Source organism: Haliotis asinina, chromosome 3 (genome assembly GCF_037392515.1).
Source record: "Haliotis asinina isolate JCU_RB_2024 chromosome 3, JCU_Hal_asi_v2, whole genome shotgun sequence".
Taxonomy (NCBI): domain Eukaryota; kingdom Metazoa; phylum Mollusca; class Gastropoda; order Lepetellida; family Haliotidae; genus Haliotis; species Haliotis asinina.
The window spans coordinates 15,413,153-15,436,985 of NC_090282.1; the positions used below are offsets into that span (position 1 = coordinate 15,413,153).

At 43.6% G+C, this 23,833-nt stretch overlaps 2 protein-coding genes across 2 annotated transcripts; one reads left to right on the plus strand and one right to left on the minus strand.

Annotated features, from left to right (window-relative positions):
* The first annotated feature begins 31 nt into the window (after positions 1-31).
* On the plus strand, positions 32-13,837 carry LOC137277542 (methyltransferase-like protein 27). The gene is made up of 6 exons (XM_067809323.1): positions 32-119; positions 2,693-2,828; positions 3,521-3,649; positions 10,894-11,029; positions 11,560-11,658; positions 12,745-13,837. Exons 1-6 carry the CDS (start codon positions 85-87, stop codon positions 12,912-12,914), a joined length of 705 nt encoding a protein of 234 aa, XP_067665424.1. The 5' UTR covers positions 32-84; the 3' UTR covers positions 12,915-13,837.
* LOC137277541 (uncharacterized) lies at positions 13,078-23,833 on the minus strand. The gene is made up of 6 exons (XM_067809322.1): positions 23,700-23,833; positions 18,704-18,908; positions 17,769-17,892; positions 16,743-16,931; positions 15,728-15,895; positions 13,078-15,176 (listed from the first exon to the last, which is right to left on the minus strand). Exons 2-6 carry the CDS (start codon positions 18,869-18,871, stop codon positions 14,536-14,538), a joined length of 1,290 nt encoding a protein of 429 aa, XP_067665423.1. The 5' UTR covers positions 18,872-18,908; positions 23,700-23,833; the 3' UTR covers positions 13,078-14,535.

Here is a 23,833-nt window from a genome sequence, read left to right on the forward strand (position 1 = left end):
AGTCTAGGTCTGCTGGGACGCTCCCTCCGATGTATAGCAGACACAAATTCAACGATCTGGGCCAGCTTGTAAGTCTGTAGTCACATGATATTGGCTTTCAAGATGGAGGACAGGGAAAGGTAACTGACGCAATCGGATTTTTAAAAAAAGAATAAGCGTTTTGAACGATAATATCATTATTTCTTAAATAATGCAGTCTGGTAGGTTTGTCAGGGATTTAAACATTGCGTCTCTGTTCTTGGCAAACCAGATGGCGTGTAAAACGGTACCCGTTGTTAGCTTATATGTATAGCATTAGTCATCTCCTATTCGGTCATTGCATAACTGTGTGTGACTGGGGTATTCATGTTGAACTGTTATCTTTGAATCGTTGAATAGTATCTTTGTGGGCTAGCCCTCAATAACATAGGCTCATACGTGCGTCGTACGATGAAACAGAAAAGTGACAAGAAAAATATTTTATTATAGTGTCATATGCTGATTTACATGTCTACACACTGCCATGCTAAACGACATCCATGGCCCACGTTTCACTAGATTTCGTTAAAAGATAGAGGTTAAAATAACATAATTATAATAAGGTAAATATCATATTATGATATATAATCCTGTTAAAACTGAGGCAGGAAACTGTTGATGCACGTAATCTTTACTTTTATGGGGTACATGTCAAAACAGTAAATAATCATGAACATTTCCTAAAAGAGTGTAAGTGGTCTGACCAAATTGATTATATAATTTTCTCTTCGTAAATGCATTTTATAACCACGCTTATATTGACTAGAACCCGTAAGACCACATGTCGAATATGGTTGTGAACTGTGTGATGATTGTGCTCAATACCAAGCAAATACTTTAAAACAACTGCAATTAGGAAAAGCAAGATTTGTAACAGGTTTACCTTAATGGACTTATTATGAACGTCGGTGAAAAAGCAAATTTTTTACAAAATACAGAATAACATGGCACCATCGCGCCGTAATGATCTTGTTCCTGGGTACGTTGAATCTAAACTAGCCATAATCTTACTTGCTCTGATGATGTTTCACTGCCTCTCCAACGATTAAAATTTCGTGTGATTCGTATTTTTTATTCACAATTAGAATGTGAAAAGTGAAGTGAGAAAATGCTAGTCATTGAATTCCTTGAACTGAATTACGCTAATATCATCCTTAAAAAATTGTGTGAAAATTCTTATCATTACCTTTTTTGTTTTCAATATTATATTGCACAGAGAACTGTACCAATGTGAATATAAACCGTGATTTACTTTTGAAGATCTGACCATGAAATCAAAACATATTTAGAATTGTAAGAACATATATTTGTGAATGAATTAGATTATTGGAGTTGTTCCACTGTTTCCCATATTTCTGTGCTTGTCTGTCAGTCTCCTATAATGAATGTGAATAATACGATAGGAATATGTCACTCTATACGTCATGCACCCCAGGCGAACACACACACACACGCACACGCACACGCACACGCACACGCACACGCACACACAAAGAGAGAGACAAAAGCGAGAGAGAGAGAGAGGAGGCACTAACGTAGAAACACATAGGGACTTTCTACTGTAGACTGTAATTTCAGTCAAGCACAAGTACATCAGACAAGTTTTGTGCGTTACCGCAAACACTAGTCAGCTTATAAGTAGGTTACACTTTCGTCAAACCTATTTTTTCGGGGTAAGACAACAACATGGTATCGCGTCACGTGAACAAACGACGGAAGACGATATTGTCTGTAAAGACGTCAACTTTGCAAAAAGGCCAGCACCAAACAAGATTAGCCCTATTTACCTTTTCAAATTCTAAAAAAATTGTTTTTGCGAGGCATTGTCTTATATGCAGAGATTAAGATGTTTATTCAACGGACCGTTATTGTAGTCACCTAAGTCCGGATTACAAAGCATGTCATAGCAAAGTGATTGTTGGGACTGTTATTGCAGTCCGTAATCCGTAACTGAGTCCGGTTATGGCAGATTCAACTGTGTGTGGATGTATTACATACGAGGACTTGAAGTACTATGTTCAGACGGTATTGCGTTGAATCGAAAAGGTGCTTGTCGTTAGAGGCGACTAACGGGATCGGATGGTCAGGCTCGCTGACTTGGTTGACACATGCCATCGGTTCCCACTTGCGCAGGTCGATGCTCATGTTGTTGATCACTGGATTGTCTGGTCCAGACTCGATTATTTACAGTCCGCAGCCATATAGCTGGAATATTGCTGAGTGCGGCGTAAAACTCAACTCACTCACTCACTCTTACACCACGTGCCAAAGTAGTTAGAAGACTAAAACACCCGTTATGCTCCGCCGTCATTTTAAATACCTTTGTGAGCTTATGAGGCTTTGCAACAATAATGATCCTCAACAGTACGTAGCAAGAATCAGTATCAGTGGAATGCATGGAGGTCTGTCCACTCGCCCATATTGGGTAAGATCCATGAAGTTTGGTCTTCAGCAACTAGCCGCACATGCCTTGCTCATAAGAGTCTCACGCAGTGGGGTGAAGCATGTCGATAGTTCACTCCACATGATCGCGGACAACCTGGGACCCCTTTGCTCTCAAAGGCAAGCGCCAGTGGGCGGTACTTATTCATGCTAATACGAGCCAATTGTCAGGTTGGTGTTCAACATATCCTTGTTTGCCAGTATCTCTTGGTATGATGTGTTCCGTCATCAGATTAGCTTCAGAGGCAGATGAGATGAGCTACTCCCTAGATGACGGGAAGAGACTACTGGAGTTCCTGGTTGAAAAGGGTATAGACAATGAAACTCTCGTCCACAGGTACAACGACAAAAGCGAGGAGTACAACAAGGTATTGACGATCGCTTACAATATATATGCTCATCAATCGCCATTCACATAAAAACACAGATCGAAGATCAAGGATTTGTCTTGTATATGGCAGTTCTACATTTGAAAGCGAGACAAGATGCTGTATATCTATATATAGTATCTCCTTGTGTTTCATTAACTCGTAAACCGTGAGGGTAGAATAGGCCTTCAGCAACCCATGCTTGCCATAAAACGCGACTATGCTTGTCGTAAGAGGCGACTAACGCGATCGGGTGGTCAGGTTCGTTGACTTGGTTGACATATGTCATCGGTTCCCAATTGTGCAGATCAACGCTCATGTTGTTGATCACTGGATTGTCTGGTCCAGACTCAATTATTTACAGACTGCCTCCATATAGCTGGAATATTGCTGAGTGCGGCGTAAAACTAAACTCACTCACTCACTCACACACACACTCATTAACACGTACTTTCCTGACCCGGAAGTGGTGACATCGAAACGGAAGTGTTACTAATTTTGTTGTTAAGGGACCCATTATCAGAGTATTTCTCTCTGTTTTTGTCTAATTGAGGTACTTTGGTTTTCTTTCCTTCAGACTTCTGTGATGTTATTAAACCCGAGCTTCTCCTAATGTTGTTGTTAAATATTCTTTTACCACAGTTTACCAATATATTCACAATGTTCGATCTTTATTACACGCATTGTTCCAGATGCAAGTAGTTCGTCGTTACATGGCACCAACTTCGATTGCGGACACTCTGTGTGCTCTGTATCCTAGTAACCGAGAAAATGTTCTGATACTGGATGCTGCTGCAGGCACTGGTTTGGTCTCTGCAGAGGTAGGTTTTAGCATGTGCAAGTATAGTCTGTGTTGGTCTTAGAGGGTGCTGTCAGAAATGCATTCAGTAGCTGTTAGTCTGGTGGCATAGGGATATTTTGGTTCAGATTCTTCCAAAAGCACCAAATTTGGTACAGAGGTAGCTTAAGACATACGAGGTTGATTTCTGACGGGCACCAAGATGGCCGCCCCCTGTGTTGGCAATATTGGACAAAAACAAAGCTTAAGATTTTTTTCGTTGTAAATTGTACATATTCATGTTGTATATCAAATGAACGACAATAAAATGAGCTTTACAATGACATATAAGTGAAATTTGTGTGGATGATCATAGAGAAGTTAGAAGAAAAATAATATCTAGAGGGAGGACCAAAAGCATCAAAACCCCTAAGAATTACAAAACAATAAAATAATACAAAAAGGACCTCCGTTGACCTTTTTTAAATATAAATTTCACTAAATATTAGGAAACACAGGATTTAAATGGATAGCTAGAAAATAAATTTGACAAACACTTTCTCCGAAAGGGGATTTTATAAAATAATTGCCTCTCTTGGATCAGTAGTTACACGCGGAAATACAAGATTATGTTCTGAAATCTCATTTTGATGTGCTTTTTTCACATAAGAAGGAACTGTTTTCACATAAGAAGGAACTGTTTTCACATAAGAAGGAACTGTTTTCACATAAGAAGGAACTGTTTTCCAGAACACATGTTTTGCTGCTTGCTTCTATGAAACATGCCATGGATTCATCTATGCGGGGTACCCAGTTCGTAGACGCGGGTCAGACCGCAGTACTGGGAGCAGATCAGCCACTACATGCCATGGATTCATCTATGCGGGGTACCCAGTTCGTAGACGCGGGTCAGACCGCAGTACTGGGAGCAGATCAGCCACTACATGCCATGGATTCATCTATGCGGGGTACCCAGTTCGTAGACGCGGGTCAGACCGCAGTACTGGGAGCAGATCAGCCACTACATGCCATGGATTCATCTATGCGGGGTACCCAGTTCGTAGACGCGGGTCAGACCGCAGTACTGGGAGCAGATCAGCCACTACATGCCATGGATTCATCTATGCGGGGTACCCAGTTCGTAGACGCGGGTCAGACCGCAGTACTGGGAGCAGATCAGCCACTACATGGCATGGATTCATCTATGCGGGGTACCCAGTTCGTAGACGCGGGTCAGACCGCAGTACTGGGAGCAGATCAGCCACTACATGCCATGGATTCATCTATGCGGGGTACCCACTTCGTAGACGCGGGTCAGACCGCAGTACTGGGAGCAGATCAGCCACTACATGCCATGGATTCATCTATGCGGGGTACCCAGTTCGTAGACGCGGGTCAGACCCCAGTACTGGGAGCAGATCAGCCACTACATGCCATGGATTCATCTATGCGGGGTACCCAGTTCGTAGACGCGGGTCAGACCCCAGTACTGGGAGCAGATCAGCCACTACATGCCATGGATTCATCTATGCGGGGTACCCAGTTCGTAGACGCGGGTCAGACCGCAGTACTGGGAGCAGATCAGCCACTACATGCCATGGATTCATCTATGCGGGGTACCCAGTTCGTAGACGCGGGTCAGACCGCAGTACTGGGAGCAGATCAGCCACTACATGCCATGGATTCATCTATGCGGGGTACCCAGTTCGTAGACGCGGGTCAGACCCCAGTACTGGGAGCAGATCAGCCACTACATGCCATGGATTCATCTATGCGGGGTACCCAGTTCGTAGACGCGGGTCAGACCGCAGTACTGGGAGCAGATCAGCCACTACATGCCATGGATTCATCTATGCGGGGTACCCAGTTCGTAGACGCGGGTCAGACCGCAGTACTGGGAGCAGATCAGCCACTACATGCCATGGATTCATCTATGCGGGGTACCCAGTTCGTAGACGCGGGTCAGACCGCAGTACTGGGAGCAGATCAGCCACTACATGCCATGGATTCATCTATGCGGGGTACCCAGTTCGTAGACGCGGGTCAGACCGCAGTACTGGGAGCAGATCAGCCACTACATGGCATGGATTCATCTATGCGGGGTACCCAGTTCGTAGACGCGGGTCAGACCGCAGTACTGGGAGCAGATCAGCCACTACATGCCATGGATTCATCTATGCGGGGTACCCAGTTCGTAGACGCGGGTCAGACCGCAGTACTGGGAGCAGATCAGCCACTACATGCCATGGATTCATCTATGCGGGGTACCCAGTTCGTAGACGCGGGTCAGACCGCAGTACTGGGAGCAGATCAGCCACTACATGCCATGGATTCATCTATGCGGGGTACCCAGTTCGTAGACGCGGGTCAGACCCCAGTACTGGGAGCAGATCAGCCACTACATGCCATGGATTCATCTATGCGGGGTACCCAGTTCGTAGACGCGGGTCAGACCCCAGTACTGGGAGCAGATCAGCCACTACATGCCATGGATTCATCTATGCGGGGTACCCAGTTCGTAGACGCGGGTCAGACCGCAGTACTGGGAGCAGATCAGCCACTACATGCCATGGATTCATCTATGCGGGGTACCCAGTTCGTAGACGCGGGTCAGACCGCAGTACTGGGAGCAGATCAGCCACTACATGCCATGGGTTCATCTATGCGGGGTACCCAGTTCGTAGACGCGGGTCAGACCGCAGTACTGGGAGCAGATCAGCCACTACATGCCATGGATTCATCTATGCGGGGTACCCAGTTCGTAGACGCGGGTCAGACCGCAGTACTGGGAGCAGATCAGCCACTACATGCCATGGATTCATCTATGCGGGGTACCCAGTTCGTAGACGCGGGTCAGACCGCAGTACTGGGAGCAGATCAGCCACTACATGCCATGGATTCATCTATGCGGGGTACCCAGTTCGTAGACGCGGGTCAGACCGCAGTACTGGGAGCAGATCAGCCACTACATGCCATGGATTCATCTATGCGGGGTACCCAGTTCGTAGACGCGGGTCAGACCGCAGTACTGGGAGCAGATCAGCCACTACATGCCATGGATTCATCTATGCGGGGTACCCAGTTCGTAGACGCGGGTCAGACCCCAGTACTGGGAGCAGATCAGCCACTACATGCCATGGATTCATCTATGCGGGGTACCCAGTTCGTAGACGCGGGTCAGACCGCAGTACTGGGAGCAGATCAGCCACTACATGCCATGGATTCATCTATGCGGGGTACCCAGTTCGTAGACGCGGGTCAGACCGCAGTACTGGGAGCAGATCAGCCACTACATGCCATGGATTCATCTATGCGGGGTACCCAGTTCGTAGACGCGGGTCAGACCGCAGTACTGGGAGCAGATCAGCCACTACATGCCATGGATTCATCTATGCGGGGTACCCAGTTCGTAGACGCGGGTCAGACCGCAGTACTGGGAGCAGATCAGCCACTACATGCCATGGATTCATCTATGCGGGGTACCCAGTTCGTAGACGCGGGTCAGACCGCAGTACTGGGAGCAGATCAGCCACTACATGCCATGGATTCATCTATGCGGGGTACCCAGTTCGTAGACGCGGGTCAGACCGCAGTACTGGGAGCAGATCAGCCACTACATGCCATGGATTCATCTATGCGGGGTACCCAGTTCGTAGACGCGGGTCAGACCGCAGTACTGGGAGCAGATCAGCCACTACATGCCATGGATTCATCTATGCGGGGTACCCAGTTCGTAGACGCGGGTCAGACCCCAGTACTGGGAGCAGATCAGCCACTACATGCCATGGATTCATCTATGCGGGGTACCCAGTTCGTAGACGCGGGTCAGACCGCAGTACTGGGAGCAGATCAGCCACTACATGCCATGGATTCATCTATGCGGGGTACCCAGTTCGTAGACGCGGGTCAGACCGCAGTACTGGGAGCAGATCAGCCACTACATGCCATGGATTCATCTATGCGGGGTACCCAGTTCGTAGACGCGGGTCAGACCGCAGTACTGGGAGCAGATCAGCCACTACATGCCATGGATTCATCTATGCGGGGTACCCAGTTCGTAGACGCGGGTCAGACCGCAGTACTGGGAGCAGATCAGCCACTACATGCCATTATAAAACTCCTCCAATGGCAGTTCCCAGTTGCTTACGTACAAGACAAGCATGTTGTTATGAAGGCAAGATGCATCTAAAGATAGGGAAGCTGCTATGTGACTCAGGGTGGGCAACTCAAGCAGAGATTCTCACATCTGGTCAAGATAACTCAACTCTCAATGAGCATCACATCAAACGCATAAGGTGTGCCCACCAGGTTTCCCTCATATCGCTGAACATCCTCAAGCAGAATGCATACTCTGAATATTGCAAGTGTCATGGGTCCACCAGAATCCTTCAACACGTGGCATCAACGTTCTCAAAGTTTTCCATGGCTCAAATACTGTATACTATCATTGAATTAAAGCTGCTGACGACTCGTTCTGTGAGGTCCTTGAGGGAAGGAGACTTCCATCTTTATGTACAATCAATGACGAACATTGTGATTATTTTCACACATTGGACGACTCAAACAATGCACGCTGGCTTCCAGTACATGTCTGTAACATGGTTGAACTTAGCACGAATCACCCTGAAACACATGACGAATTCATAAACAGCAATTTCGTCATTCAGAAATCTTCCATGGAGTTCAGTTTTATTACCAAGGTCCAACAAATCCCCACAGGAACACAGTGGAAAAACTGGTGTTTATGAGAATCCTGAAGCAATTACCCTTTATATACTTGCAGGGCCAGGCTGTTTGCGGGTGGTAAAGGAGTTTGAATTTACACATGACCTTTTACCCCAGGCAACAGCTCATAATGAGGAAGGACACCATTTACAAGTCAAACTTGAACAGCCTGGAAACCCATTACTAGCAACCGGCCAGGAGCTTGTTCCTCTGGATACCGAAACTGCCATGCAGCCGTCCGTTGCGAACTGTCTGTTACAAATCTGTGAAGCTCAAGAGAAACTGGTGAAGATATCTGTGCCTGTAGCAGATACAATCAAAAGAAAAAAACACATGCTGACAAACAAATCGATCTGACTCAAGGAGTAAGGACCTAAGGATGTTGGTGTTCAGAAACAAAACATGATATTGGTGACACAACTCTTCCTTTCTTTCCTGTCCCACCCAAATACAGACTAGGCCAGCTGTTTCACGTAGCCTAGCTGACAGAGGGTCAAGACCTACTGGATTGTATCGAGGCACCAGTTGGTGATGCAACTGCTCAAAACCAGCAACAGTCATGGTTTTGGATATGGCAGCAGTCATCCACATGCTGCGTCCAGCAGGAGAAGAAACATTCTGTCTATGTGACCCTTAAGGTCATCCATATCTTGAGGCCCAGATAAAGAATGGAACCAAGTGGATTGATTCGGTATGGGATGGCCACCCAGAGAGCAAAAATCTTAAAGACTTACTCATCACTGCCGTGGGAAGGGTTCAAGAACAAGAATTGGTGATGGCAGCACCCTGGTACCAAAACATGAATGGAACAGTGGTTTCCTCAAATGAGGAGAATCAAAGAATTCTTCTCCAAAACGGACATGGATGGAAAGCTCCTTCTGAGTACCCACTCTAGAAATGTGCCTCCAAACCCACAGTGTGACCTTGGTACACGACAGCCATGCCACCACACCGAGGCTGACACAAGAATCATCCCACATCTCTGACATACTGCAGAGCACGGTCACACATCAGCCCATGTTAGCACTGTTGACAGCGATATTGTGATTTTGGTTCTTTGAGACCTCAGGTCTAACAGAGCTCTAGGTAGGATTTTGAAGTTTGTAAAAAGTACAGAGACACACCCAAATCCATGATATGTACTCTCATCTTGGTCCATCAATGTCCTTGGCATTACCCCTCTTCCACAGTCTTATTGGCTGTAACAAAACTTCACATGCTCTTGGATGTGAAAAGAAGACTGCATTCACAACCTGGACAAGTCTACCTGACAAGTCTACCAGACACTAGTGGCCCCCAAAGAAGATCCTGAACATATCGTCATTGAGTCGAGACACATGCAACAGAATGAGAGATTTGTTGTACTGATGTGCAGCAGACGTTGTGGAGCAAGGCACCGTCTTTTCACTTCCGGAAGCAGGTCACTGGAAAACCTCCTGTCTCCTCAGTCTGCGTCTTTTCAACATTTGAAATGATTTCATCTGCAGACGAGTTTCTTTTGGGAGCAGGCAACCATTGCTTACCAGGAAATCCCCGACTCCAGCGATTGGGGTTGGCAGAAAGCAGACAGCAATACCTGGCAACCTCTGTGGCCCACCCACAGTGATGCTTCAGCAGCATGTTCTATCCTCCTACACTGTGGTTGCAAAAAGGGGAAGGGGTGGGAAAGTGTAAAAAAGTGCAACCATTCTGGTATACGATGTGTCAGTCTGAAGGAGGATGCACAAACACTGACAGTTGCTAGAATAGTTACTATCTATCACTGACAGTCATGTGCAAGTACAATATATACATCCTGTGTATACTATTGTTATGATTCCCTGATTCCCCACTGACTGGATATGTGTAATAGGTAAAACATCTTTGGATTGGAACATAAATATTTTTTCTACATGATTCCCTTTTAAGTCACTGACAATATGGTACCTCTTTGAACTGAACACTGAATTGACAATTCCCAAAGTGAAACTTCAAATTACAATTTTGTTGGGTTTTCTATCATAATTTGAAGTTTTTGGTCAGCTCTCTAAATTGTATATTGGTGATAACTTTTGCCACAAGGGTTGCAGTAAATTGCAAAGCTCTTTTCATTATTACATTATTTGACATGACCATATTCAACTGTAGGGGAAAATCGTAAAAGGGGGTGGCGGTCATTTTGTTTTTTGTCCAATGTGGCCGCCACAGGGGGCAGCCATCTTGGCGCCCGTCTGGAATCGAATTAGCATGCCTTAAACTACCTCTGTACCGAATTTGGTGCTTTTGGAAGAATCTGAACCAAATGTCCGGAAAATAGCCTTTATACCCGATGTTTCCCAGGACCAATACCTAATAGGGTCAGGCTACATGCGTTAGCTAATTCGGAATTTAGTTCATGGATTCTGTCACAAGTGAACTCGCCCAGTCAGCATGAAATATTGTACAAAGTCATAAAACGTTACACCCATAGTCACTGTGGCAAGCTATTGTGCATTTTCATCCTCAAATAGAACTTTTCTCGGTGTTAAGTATTTGACCTTGTATTGCGACATCCCGAAACAGTTTGTGGCATTCTGTTTCAAGGCAAGGAAGCGTGGGTTTGTACAGATCGACGCACTGGATCCGTCTGAAGGAATGCTGGAAGAGGCCATGAAAAGTAACCTCTACCAGAGATACATTTGTGATGTTATAGGCGACAATACACTGGACATTGCTAACGGTAAGGGAAAACTGTTTACAATGGCTACAGTGCACACAATGTCAGAGCTGAAGAATGACTTAAGTTTCTTGTCGCTTTTAGCAATAACCCGGCACCAGAGGACACCAGAAATGAGCTTCACACATTGTACCCATGTAGGGAATCGAACCTGGCTCTTCGTCTTGACGAGTCAAGAGAAAGCTTTAACCACCTGGCTACCCCACCGCCCGCGACATTCGTAACTACTCGTCTCTTTTCGTGACCTACAAGAGGCAGCTTGCCGGAGTGACACGAGTAGTTACGAATGCGCCCCCGACTCATACAGAAAGTAGTCATCTGAATATGAACCAGAAATAATGTGGCCTTAATCTCTACCTGCCTTTTTCACTATTATAATTTTGCACTTAGTTTCATGCATGTTTTGTCGGTTTCGTTAAATGTGATATGTCTTGTATATGATATATCAATATATAATGTTACGAAGGGTATTTACAACGGACACAGACTTAGTGACCATGTATTACAGGTGCAGATATTTCTGGTAATTTCAGACACATACACGGTGCTCACATTAGTCAGCTTGACGTCCGAGATCTTGAAGAAACTGTCCGTTAAGTGTTATGAGGAGCTAGTGCGAGTCACGAAATCAGGTTGGTAGAACAACACCGGCAGTTTTATGGGCTTTCACTATGACCACGTAGGTCTAATACCTTGTGTTAACCTGTATATGTATACCAGTTTATGACATTTTGAAAGAAGGAATATTACCTTTTATAACAGGTATTAAAGGGCATAAACTATTATGTTTCTTAACAACTACCGATCACGTTGGATAGAGCATTACGTTTCATAATAACCATAAATCATACAGCTCTGCGTTTCATAACAACCATGTCATTAAGTATAGAGCATTACGTTTCATAACAACCATGTCATTAAGTATAGAGCATTACGTTTCATAACAACCATGTCATTAAGTATAGAGCATTACTTTTCATAACAACCACAGATCATAGAGCATTACGTTTCATAACAACCATAGGTCATAGCGCATTACGTTTTATAACAACCATAGATCTTAGTGTATAGACCATTTAATGTCACAACCATGATAGACCATAGAGTATAGAGAATTACGTTTCATAACCACCGTAGAGTACAGACATTGCGTTTCATAAATCATTAAATTCATATCAACCACAGATCATAGAGTAAGAAACACTGCATTTCACATCGATATGTAATAGAGCAATAACCTTTAGAAGCTACTACGCTTCATAAATCACTAGCTGTTGGGGTTTTAAGTCATTACTTTTGCCACTAACATATATTTTATGGGCCTTAAACTATTACGTTTCACAATGATACATATTTCAGTTCATGTACTTTCATAATATCACTCAGCAATAGCAGGTACTTGGGACCATAAACATTACGTTTTATAATACCCATGAGATGAGGTAATTTGGGGCTTCAACCAGTACGTTTCAAAACACCATGGAATTTGTGGTTTCTTAATAGCCAGAAATAACATACATCAACCAGCACTAAAACTGGCACGATGATAGTGCCATATTGAACTTCACCAAACCAGCAACTTTTCGCAACGATGAAGCAGACGCCTTGATTTTAGCTTTCGTCCAACAGCAGTCTGGCTGATACTGAGATATCATCCGATATCCAAGTTCATCCTAACTCCATAAGTCGCTAACAAGCTTTTCCTTTGTTGCGTGCAGGTGGCTACATCCTTATCAACCACTACGACTACATCTTCGATACCGACATCATGAAAGCAAATCTCGCTGACCTGGAATCCCGTGGTCTGTGGAAATTGACAGACCGGCATTATGTAGAAGAACCGCACAATGGGGTGCGTCGGTGTACGTGTATATATCAAGTTGCATAGTCGCCTGTTTGCTTGGGGTAGAGTCAAGGTGACCATTGAAAGTAAAAGTAAAACGACCAATAGTTAAAAGTCACAACGGCAAGTAGAAAACGTGAAACAAATCGGCTATAGGGCAGGGCACTACAGGCTTCCCCTCCTTTGTTGTCATGTTTTGGGGTACTGGTTTGTTTTTTTCTTGTTTTAAACCGCACTTAGCAATACAGTTATATGGCGGCAGTATGTACATAATAAGACAGTGATCATCAGCGTGAACACCAATCTACACTAATGGGACACAATGACATGTGAACTAATTCAGCGAACCTGATCACACGACTCCGTTAGTCGCCTCTTACGGCAAGTATGGGTTACTGAAGACCAGTTTTAATCCGGAACTTCACGGGTTTTGGGGGTAACTTGCGGGGTTGGGGGTGACTCGTCTGGTGAGAAAGTGTTCGATGTCTGGACAACAGGAACCTGCAAGTGACAGTCCTACTTCATCTTGCAATGACAAATGAAATCTGGTAGCTTTCATTGTTCCTGACGAGCGTTCGGAAGTCGAACATGTCAAACTCCTCCCATTGTAGTGAAATGTGTGAGGATGAACCTGTATTCCACCTTTAATTGCCTCTCGAGGAGGCTGGACTTCAGACTAACTGAAAGAACCAGGTATTGTTATACTGCACACTCTGCTAGATATAGTGTTGAACATAGGGCGAAATACGTCAGCTGTGCGACCGTCGCATAATATACCAAACAGCAGGTTTGGAAATAATCAAAAAGGTGTATCTTTTGGGCCATTTTGACTTTTGACGACTGATCGTTTTGACCTCTTGGTCGTTTTGATTCCCGAGTTGTTTGGACTTTAATACAGCATGTTAGCATTAATATGCTATTCATGAATCATGCATGCGCTTGAAGGATAAAATCTTCTGTATCCAGTCTTGGAGTGCTCATGGTGTGTTTTTGAGTTTTCCATTATGTTGCTGCAATCTAGATGGCATGACATTCCGAAAGATCATCATGGATCTGCTGTTTCAATCAGACATATATTCAAGATGAAAGGCCAATATACAACGTGAAGCACCGTAAGCATTGTCTGCAACATATGTTGCTTTTAGTACAACCAAGATACCTACTTCAGACCTATACACGAATAACATCGATGCTCCAACATATTTGGAAAGCAGATCTTGCATGATGAGTTGTATATATTACTTTACTTCGCAAACATGTCGGCTGAAAAGGTTTACTGGCCTGAAATTATGGGTGAGTGAGTTTTGTTTTACACCACACACAATATTAATAATATGGAGGCCGCAAACTATAACAAATACAACATAGGCAAAACTAGAACAGAATCAAATAAATCTACCCACCATACTATCTTGTCAAGGCAATGAAAATTAAACGTTCACATCATGTGCAACAAAGACGGACCTTGGCTTGCATCTGCTCATTGATGCTGTAATGTCCGATGAGATCTATGTTCATGTGTTTTAACTAGTTAGATAATTTAACACAATCCCACTATAAAACACATGCGAAACTTCTGCATTAGCTTATAGGTTTTGTATGTGTGCTACTCCGGGTATCATAATCATTCAAAAGACCAAAGAATGGCTTGGCAGAAATCTAAAAGTCACCGTGGAATGTGGCCAGTATCGATGAATGTCATAAGTTTGACAATTTCAAATTCTGTGAACTTAAATTCGCTTTTCAACATTTCTTCAGTAAAATCCCTGGCAATAAGCCCATCTACCTGTTTCTTTTGAAATCTTGAAACATGTTTGTCCAGTTTTAGTGACCTGAGAGTTTGTGACATCCCCTCTATTGTAAGGTCCTTTAGGTGACTGGGCAATGCTTTGGTTTTACCTTTGCGCGGTGGAAGCTTAGGTGTAGACACACTGTCTCTTTCTGTCCTCTGCGCTTTGCTCACACTAACAACGCCTGCATCCACCGAAACAGACTTCGCTCGTGGGGGAAGTGTCGGTTTGCAGGTGGTATCCCCACTGCTTGTACTGACACTCCTAGCGACCTTTGCTACACTCCATCTTTGTGCATTGCCTTCTGTTTTGGTGGTTTTTAGTTTTCTCTGTAGCTCGGATATCAAGGATCCTTTGGGCGGATGTCTCTTGTGGAAGTATGGAGTAGCGTACTTTTCATCATCAGTAGCGTTGTCCTTAGACATGAGAGAGTAGGTGATGTATTCTGTAGGCTCTATGTAGGAATAGATATGGTCCTCTTTATCTACCACGCTGCTGTCAGAAAACACCACGATCTCTGAAATACATAACTCCTCCATACAGTATACCAATATTTACTCCACACTTCATCTAATCCATGACAAAGTGCTTGCATATTAATTATCGGTGGACATGCGTCTTGTTTAAGCGCCTTTGAACAGTTGAACTGGAAATCGGCGGTATACAAATGCTTAGCATAATATGATATAATTAAACTTGTTTTGTTCTTGTTTCAAACAGCTCGTTGATATTGGTTGATCAGGTCCTCACTTGAATTCATCTAATCATAGGAAGCACTTACTACTCGACATTAAGTTTGTTTCTTGTCTTGCATGGCCGAACAGCAATATTCTGTTTATATCAAATGATCAACATGATGACCATAGACTCATGCAATTAGGTTACGATGACACGCCTCCTCTAAGACAGCGAGCTTGACCACCCGAGTCCCGTTAGTCGCCCCTTATGACAAACATGGGTTCTCTTTCAACAACTTCTCGAGTAGTGTTGGACTCTTAAATACAGGTTAAACGAGATCATTGCTTCTTGGTGACACCATGAGGACTAGTGACAGACGTACGTGCTTACCTTTATTCCCCATGTTGGGAGGGATCTTGACGTCTTTCAGCGACGCTTTCAGTTGAGAATACAGGGTCTCCCACTCCTTCTCTTCCATCCCGACCACGCCCTTCACCGTGGACACACAGAGATCGTCAATGTACAGCGGAACCACCATCGGGCTCATATCCAGAGACCCTGGGGAATGAGGGAGTAAGTGAGATCTACGGTGCGTTTAGCAGTATTTCTGCATTAACACAACGGGGGACACTAGGATTGCACTTCACCTACAGTACCTACGAGGGGAATCTAACCCGGCTAGTGGCATGACGCACGAACGCTTTATCCACTGGGCTATCATCGTCTAGCCTTGGGGATACTCGTATTGAACCACTGATCATATGGAAAGAATGCAGTTATCCTCGATTTGAAAATTCAGAATGCCCGTGCGTATATGAACCTTGTTTAATCAGCTTTGCGGGAAGGTTTCCCTTCACTCGTGCTAATATTGTTCGCAAAGCATTGGCCATGATGATGATGCTATCAACCGTACATAAGCCGTCCGTGGTCAACGTATTGAATGTTTTTATGATAGTGATAGTCGGGAATGTCTATGGACAGATAGCTTTTAGAACCTTTCTGGGATATGTTGTTCGTCTGCGCCGCTCGGAATCGGGGCTCTTTCCAACATTGTCATCGCGGTTCTGGAACCCAGGGGCTGCTGTCAAGGCTCTAGTCTACAGACACCAAAATGGCTCCAACCAACTGTATTGATCTGCAGTGTCTTATGTGTCGCTTTGCTTACTTGCGACGCCTTATGCCCCATTTCTTCATTTAATCCAAAACGCATGCAATCATGTTCTTGAAAATGTTGACATGTCTTGTGTGCACTTGTTTCAACATTGAACCAGTTTAATGACTTTGGTTGTTCAGGTCCTAACTTGAATTCAGCTATTTAAGGTCTTACCTCTTTCAACATGTTTTATTCCCTGGGATACGTTGTTCGTCTGCGGAAATGGCTAAGAAACAGATGATTCTAACTTACGCCCGTAGACTCCATTGGCTATCACGAAGGTCTCCTCGTAGACGTGTGACAGGGCGAGATTACTGAGGTCTTTGGCCTTCTGTTCATTAGACCCGATGTAGAAGGCGACGTTTGCTGGGGCGGAAAACCTCACCTGGACTGGCAGTTTGTTCTCCAGGAGGATCTCTTTCATTGTCTGTTCAGGTCCCACTGAAACAAGGTTCGGGATGACAGATCATTTGATAGTACTTAATATTAAAATGAAACAATGAAACAATCGCAATAGACGGGGACGTATAACACACACACACACACACACACACACACACACACACACACACACACACACACACACACACACACACACACACACACACACACAAGTCAGATGATTTGTGCAAGCTCGCCTGCAATCGTTTGTGAGGATGATGGTGTTTGTATCAACGTGTATGAGCTCTTGATGTGTTTGTGTGCATACTCTGCTTTGTATCAACAGGGTGGTGGGTAAGTGGCTGAAGTTCGCACGTCACACCAAAGGCCCGGGTTCGGTTCCTTACATTTGTGTCCCCCGCCGTGATATTGCTGGCGGGATTATTGCTTAAAAACGGCGTAAAACAGAAGTCATTCACCAAATTGTGTATATATACATACAGTGTGTGTGTGTGTGTGTGTGTGTGTGTGTGTGTGTGTGTGTGTATGTTGGCCTTAGCTACAAGGAACACGCTTCATGTAAGCTTGAGTCTGAATCCGAGAATCTTGTTGAATTCCTCAGATATTAGGTACTTTGAACTTTTAAACCAACGCGGGTATCCATGGATAGAATGCAGAGATTTCCTCCGGCCGAAGCCTTTGCAAAGTGATTTGTGATCAGTCCATCTTGACTGTCACCACATACTGGGCGATGACGTAGCTTACCGCGTTTAGCGTATGACGAAAACCCAGACTGCATTCCCCATGTGGGTGAAGCCAGTTTCTGGCGTCAACAGCCGTGGCATTGCTGGAGTTTTATTACTGAGGTGTAATTCCTTATTGACTGTCATTACATACTTTTTTGTCGGGATATGACAATCTTGAACTTCATGGGGTACTCCTCGGGGATGCTGATTGTCCTGCCACGAGAGTCCCGTGCGACCACCCTCCTCTGTTTCACGTAGCTGTGGCAGAACAGAGCCTAATGAGGAGAGAAAGGATAAGGTTTCAATGGTGTCTCTATACAAGAAACATGTATCTCAAAACGCCGTTTAGAATGCTATGAAATCATAGAACGTTGAGTCACGGTGTGAGCAAAACATGCCGATGTAACTAAAATCATAACTCACTATGTAAGAGTATAAACGTCCTACATGTTCAGCAATATAAATATGTAAACGCCTTAGCTGTTCAACAGAGACATACAGACGCTTTGCCAGTGCATGGTAGAACGTATAAATGCCTAACATCTTCAGCAGTATAAATACATGGGCGTCTTACCTGTTCAACAGAGGACGTACGGACGATTTGTCAGTCCATGCAAGAATGTATAAATACCTTCCATGTTCAGCAGAATAGATATTTAGAAGCCTTACCTGTTCAGCAGAGAAGTAGAGACGATTTACCCGTTCATACAGGAATGCGTACATGACTTACTGTTCATTTATATATATATATATATATATATATATATATATATATATATATATATATATATATATATATATATATATATATATATATATATATATATATATATATATATAGCGCTTTATCTGGTCAACAGAGGAGGCATAGACGATTTACCTGTTTTTGTTAGAATGTGGAGATCTTACGTGTTCAGCAGTATAAACATAATAGATTTACCTGTCAAACATATATATATATATCACAATCACAATAATATATAAACGCCTTACGCGTTCAGCACGGAATACATAGGCGTGCAGTGAGATAGCCACAGAATGCACCGACTTGGAACATGTTCGACAGAGAACGTACAGAGGGCTTACCTGTTCAGCGGAGAAAGTCTCCAAATCTGTAAAGCCATAGCACCCTTGTGTGACTATAACGAATACTGGGAACTTCTGCGAGAACCGGTCAAAGAACTCTGGCATAGCGTAGTTCTCTTCTCTGGTTTCAAACTGTACTACCGTATACAGGAATTTCTTTGACGCCATGTTGTCTGCGAATGCTGGCCAAAGATGTCCTCAATGTCTGTGAAATGCATTAAATTGCATCCTGAAACTGTACGTCCTAATTGAAAAGGGTTAAAATACTGCTATTTGTCGTACAATCATTTGGCATATTTCCAGAAATATTAAACATTGATGCTCTTTAAGTGAAATCACTGAATTTCATAATATGATGCCCCTCGCAACAGAGTTCTTATATTGTACGTTCGCTTCACAATCTGACCCAAAGAACCATACAACTCTATCCCAGCGTGGTCCATTGTGTGAAGTGTGAACAGTGTGGTACGAGTACATGTGGCGTTGTGACACCTTGCACGATATCACAGACTGGCAAAGCAACAACAAATACGACAAGTGACATGTGGTACTAATCAAATGTTCTCTCCTCGGGTCACGAGCCAATAGTACCGAGTGAAAAAATGGACGATTTTGCCGTCTCATCACTGCCTTTTCTGAAGTGTTAGACTTTTTTAATTCGTGTATCTCTGTTCACATGTCGCCAAGAAATGGGGGTCAGAGGCTGTTCACTATGGTTTCTCGCCTGAAAAATTTAAGGCGAGAAAGCGATGGCCCAAATCAGTCACCATAGTTCACGCAGTGTTATTGTGTCTAAGTGTACTCAACACTCACAGCCCACGTTTGTTTGGGAATGAATGTGTTTGGTGACATTGTGTCACCGGGTCGTAAACCAAGCATCGTTGCTAAAAACATGAAGTCTACAATGGACAACAACTTCTACAGGTTCTCACATCAAAACGTCGCTCTATACAACAAGCAAGAAGTTTTCATCCATAAAGTTGTAGGCTTTATTATAGACTCGCCGTCTTCTAGAATACCGATCAAACAATGAAGTTCGTTGCTGTCCAATGACAGGCACTGATATCCTTTACAGTGTTGTGCGTGGACTATCACAGACCAACAAATAGTCCCTGAAATATTTTACTTCATAGTAAAAATTATTATATAATATATTGAAATGGAGCCCCGAGACTCTTTTCGTTTTCAGTCTGCCACATTTTCTTGACATGCATGGGCTTTCTTGGATATATTTGCTTCAACGTCTGTATGGCAGACTAGGGGTATCATGAAAAATCAAGATTTCGTTGAATCTCACTGCATTTATATGCGCCACACACTGTGGCACACACTGTGGCACACACTGTGGCACACACTAGAATTCCAAGTGTAACAGCACGCCAAAGAATCATTGGAATGAGATAGGGGATTCAGAAGGAACAGCCATATTGCCAGAACATTCGGCAGTACAAGGCACACCATGATCAGGCTATTGAGACGCTTCAACCAGACTTGCCAGACATCTGACAGTCCCACTAATGGAAGACTGCGTGACACGGGATAGCCATCACCTGCGCCTTTTCCATTTGCGTAAACCGTCTGCTCACAGTGACGTCATCAGTATCAACGGTGTTGGGCCACCGTTTCAGCAAGATCACCGTGACCGCATGCTGTCGGCATTCGGACATATAAGACCGTTTCTGAGCTTCTGATGAACCAATCAACGATGTTCCAATGTACAGGGTCAGACGATTAGAAATCGTCTCCATGCAGTATGGAGTACACAGTGTTCATGTCTTTAATAAACCTCGACTCATCCACCATGGAACATGCCTGGCACATGGTACGGAGATATGTGTGTCGACGTCATATGTCGCCGATCACGTGTTCCTGAACCTGGAGTGGAGGCGCTGGTGCAGATTCCCTCAAAGTGCCATTAGCAGCCTTATATGCAGTATGGCATATTCTCTAATCGTCTACTTCTCTATTCGCCTACAGTCTTGAAACAACACTCCATGGTCTGTTGACCACAGATGACGTAATGATAAGCGAGCGTCATCCCTATGATCTGAAAGTGGACTCTTCTAATTGAAAGAAGCAAAAGAGGTGTACAGAGGTATAAAATATATTTATTTATTGATAGCAATGCCTTAAACGTATTATTTCTACTATACGGAAACACGTATTAATAGCAATATCGATTTATGTCAATAATATCAGGTTATATACATTGTTATACATGTTGTATTCACATCTCATCAACATATCATAAATATATACACTGTCTGTAACACAGTTACGTGAAACTTTAGGTCCATTCTTGATTCAACATAATGAGGTGGCCAACCGCTTCGAGGAAACCAAAGGGGCGAATTTCTTTCACTGTCAAGTTGTTCACGTAGTCTGTCTAGACGACTATCCAAGTTTCGGTAGATCCTGGATCTGGAGCGGACAATTTCCACTTGTCTCCGTGCGAGTCGGTTTGTTGTCTCTAGTTTCTTCATGGCGATCACAAATTCACAGATGTTTGGGTAATGTTTTCTAACCAGTTTCTTGAATCCGTTGTGGAATCCCCCCGAGTATGATTCGTTCTGGGGCCAGTATTTTCAGCTGAAGGCAGCAAGCAGTGTCCTCCACATCTGGAGGCACATTCAGGGCTTCAATCCACGTATGCTGGACTTGATCCACTGGGAGGACGGGCAGAGAAGCAGCTCGTCTCACATGTGTATTGAAGGCTGGGTTGTTCTTGCAGTAGTGGTAGAACTTGACGACAGAGGCCAGAGCCAACACTGCAGAAGGAAACAACAGTAGCAGCAACACCTTCATCAAGGTTCAGGATCTTTTCATTGTAGCTCTGTTGGACACGTTGTCTCAGTCCGGTCTTAACTTCATTCACCAGAGGAGGGTAGTTGTGCTCTGCGACAGAGGATATGTGGTCGTCTATGGTACTGCATTGCCCCTTGCATCTTTCTGTGACGCACGTCCGGTGTGTGGCTACCTGTCTCATAACATTCAGGCGATACTTATGCCCATTATGTAGAACCTGTCTTCCTCCTTTCTGCGACACTATGAACTCTGTCCTCTGTGGGCTGGCCATTCCGACTATCGATATTTGACAAAAACTCAATTTTATATGGTTAAGTTTGTTTAAAAGAAACTAAACCTGTTAGTGAGTATACGATGATAATAACGGTTTCATTTTATTTGATCCCAGGTGTGACTTCATACTGAATATACTTATCTTCCTACACCACGAAATATTCTTATAATAACAGTCAATCGAGATCACTACAGCCCTGGTCAGGCGGTTCCATTATAAGTGTGGGGGTGCATTTTTTCATCCTAATTAGCAGTGTATGAAACTCCAGCCCTGTGTTAAATATAGGAAATTGAGGTATGGTGATAAAAGAAAGTAATTAATGAATTACTTGTAGTGAGGTAAACTTAAACATGTGCAAAAACAAATTTAATGAAACAATGACTTGGTAGTCACTGTTTATTTATTTAGTGTCACTGCCATCAGAAAACAACGACATTACTCATTGGCTGAAAACATTCTCTAGACCAGTCACACGTAGTGTTAGATAATTGGGTAGATTGATCTGTGGAAGTTACAGTTTGATTGACCATGAACTATACAGACATCGTCTAGTTACCACAATTGTAAATTATTTTCGAAATATTTCCAGTAGTTAATGACGTGGTCAAATACATACCCCTGAGAAATGTATTGACACACAGGGCCGACTATATATAGTTGTAAGCCCGCTATGTAACTTGCAAGCAGCGGCTATTTCATACACTGAAATTAGTCAGCTTTGTTTTTGTTGGCGAATGGAAACGTGACCGAATAGAGATGTATGCGACTGGAGACTAAACCTGCAGTATACATGTCGGACCTAGAGAAGGACTGAATGTTTTACAGAAATATTATCAGTCAATTTTAGGACGACATTTCGAATTTCGTATCTCACTATCGTCTTTCTCATCGTACATCTATCGCCCTTCGTAACATACCACCGGGTGTTATGGTTTCCCAATGCGTTCAGCATTACCATGCAACAATTACTAGAAAGCTAAGTTAGGACATGTTAATCCAACATAGAAAAGTATCACGACCTTGTAGGATTTTTGCAATGGTTTATGTTGGTTGGGTGGTTGGTTGTTTTTTTGTCGCAGCACTCAACAATATTCCATCTATATGGCGGCCGTGTAAATAATCGAATCCGTGCCTGTTTGGTCTCGCTGTATGCGTTTCTATGCAACAAAATACATCTTAAACGATGCGCGACATGGATTTAGGACCCCGTGGTACGAGATGGATGCGACGTCTTTGTGAAACTGTCGTAGAGGAGGTCGGAAGAGGGTCGTGAACAATTAAGGTCGTATGGACTACGATTTCCTTAATTTAGGAGACTTTTGTGAAACGCACCCCAGGTCCTCCTTGTCTATGTCACAAACGGCTTGCTTGTTTACCTGCGAATACTGTTGTGCCGAGGTTATCACGCACAGTACTTGACTATGTCCAATGTTTCATTATCGGTGTACAGTTCAATGGATTGTGTACATATACACGGAATCAAGGACAGAAATATGATATTTAGCAGTCTTAAAATACCGTTTTGTCGTCAAACCATTTAAACCATATCAGATTATATATATTAAAATATTCTCAGCGCTAAAGAAAAAAATAAAAAACTCGTCAAATTATAAGGAGATCTGTAATGGCTGTAAGGAAAACTTTCTGGTTCCCTGTTAGCCGAGATATTCAACGCAATCTTCCAGTCATTTCTATGTACCATGTGATCATCTGAATAGAAATCCAGTTGTAAATGACCCCTGCAATCTAGATATACTTATGACACAACTGTATATAAAGGGTCCTCTGTGTTCAACCCCCAAAATATTATCCAGGCTGATGGTAGATGATCCATCTGCCATGTTAATGTGGTAGACTTGACAGCCGTTGTACAAATCTATATTTAACATCACCAGTGACATTGCCTGGATACCTTACCTTATCGTCCTTTCCCTGTAAAAGCGGGTTGTGTTCCGTATCGTTTGACGGTTGTTTGTCCCCCTACACACAATGTAACTACACTCACACCAAGGATCAAAGCGTGGATCAGGTTTTGTACAGGGGTTAAATAT

Excerpts from the sequence above, each read along its gene's own strand:
- LOC137277541 (XM_067809322.1), bottom strand. The coding sequence starts at position 18,871 with ATGGCGTCAAAGAAATTCCTGTATACGGTAGTACAGTTTGAAACCAGA. Across the intron at positions 17,893-18,703 it reads AGACTTTCTCCGCTGAACAG|GCTCTGTTCTGCCACAGCTA; the intron begins GTAAGCCCTCTG and ends TCTCCTCATTAG. Across the intron at positions 15,896-16,742 it reads AGCCAATGGAGTCTACGGGC|GGTCTCTGGATATGAGCCCG; the intron begins GTAAGTTAGAAT and ends CTCATTCCCCAG.
- LOC137277542 (XM_067809323.1), top strand. The coding sequence starts at position 85 with ATGATATTGGCTTTCAAGATGGAGGACAGGGAAAG. Across the intron at positions 11,030-11,559 it reads TACACTGGACATTGCTAACG|ACACATACACGGTGCTCACA; the intron begins GTAAGGGAAAAC and ends TGGTAATTTCAG. Across the intron at positions 11,659-12,744 it reads AGTGCGAGTCACGAAATCAG|GTGGCTACATCCTTATCAAC; the intron begins GTTGGTAGAACA and ends TGTTGCGTGCAG.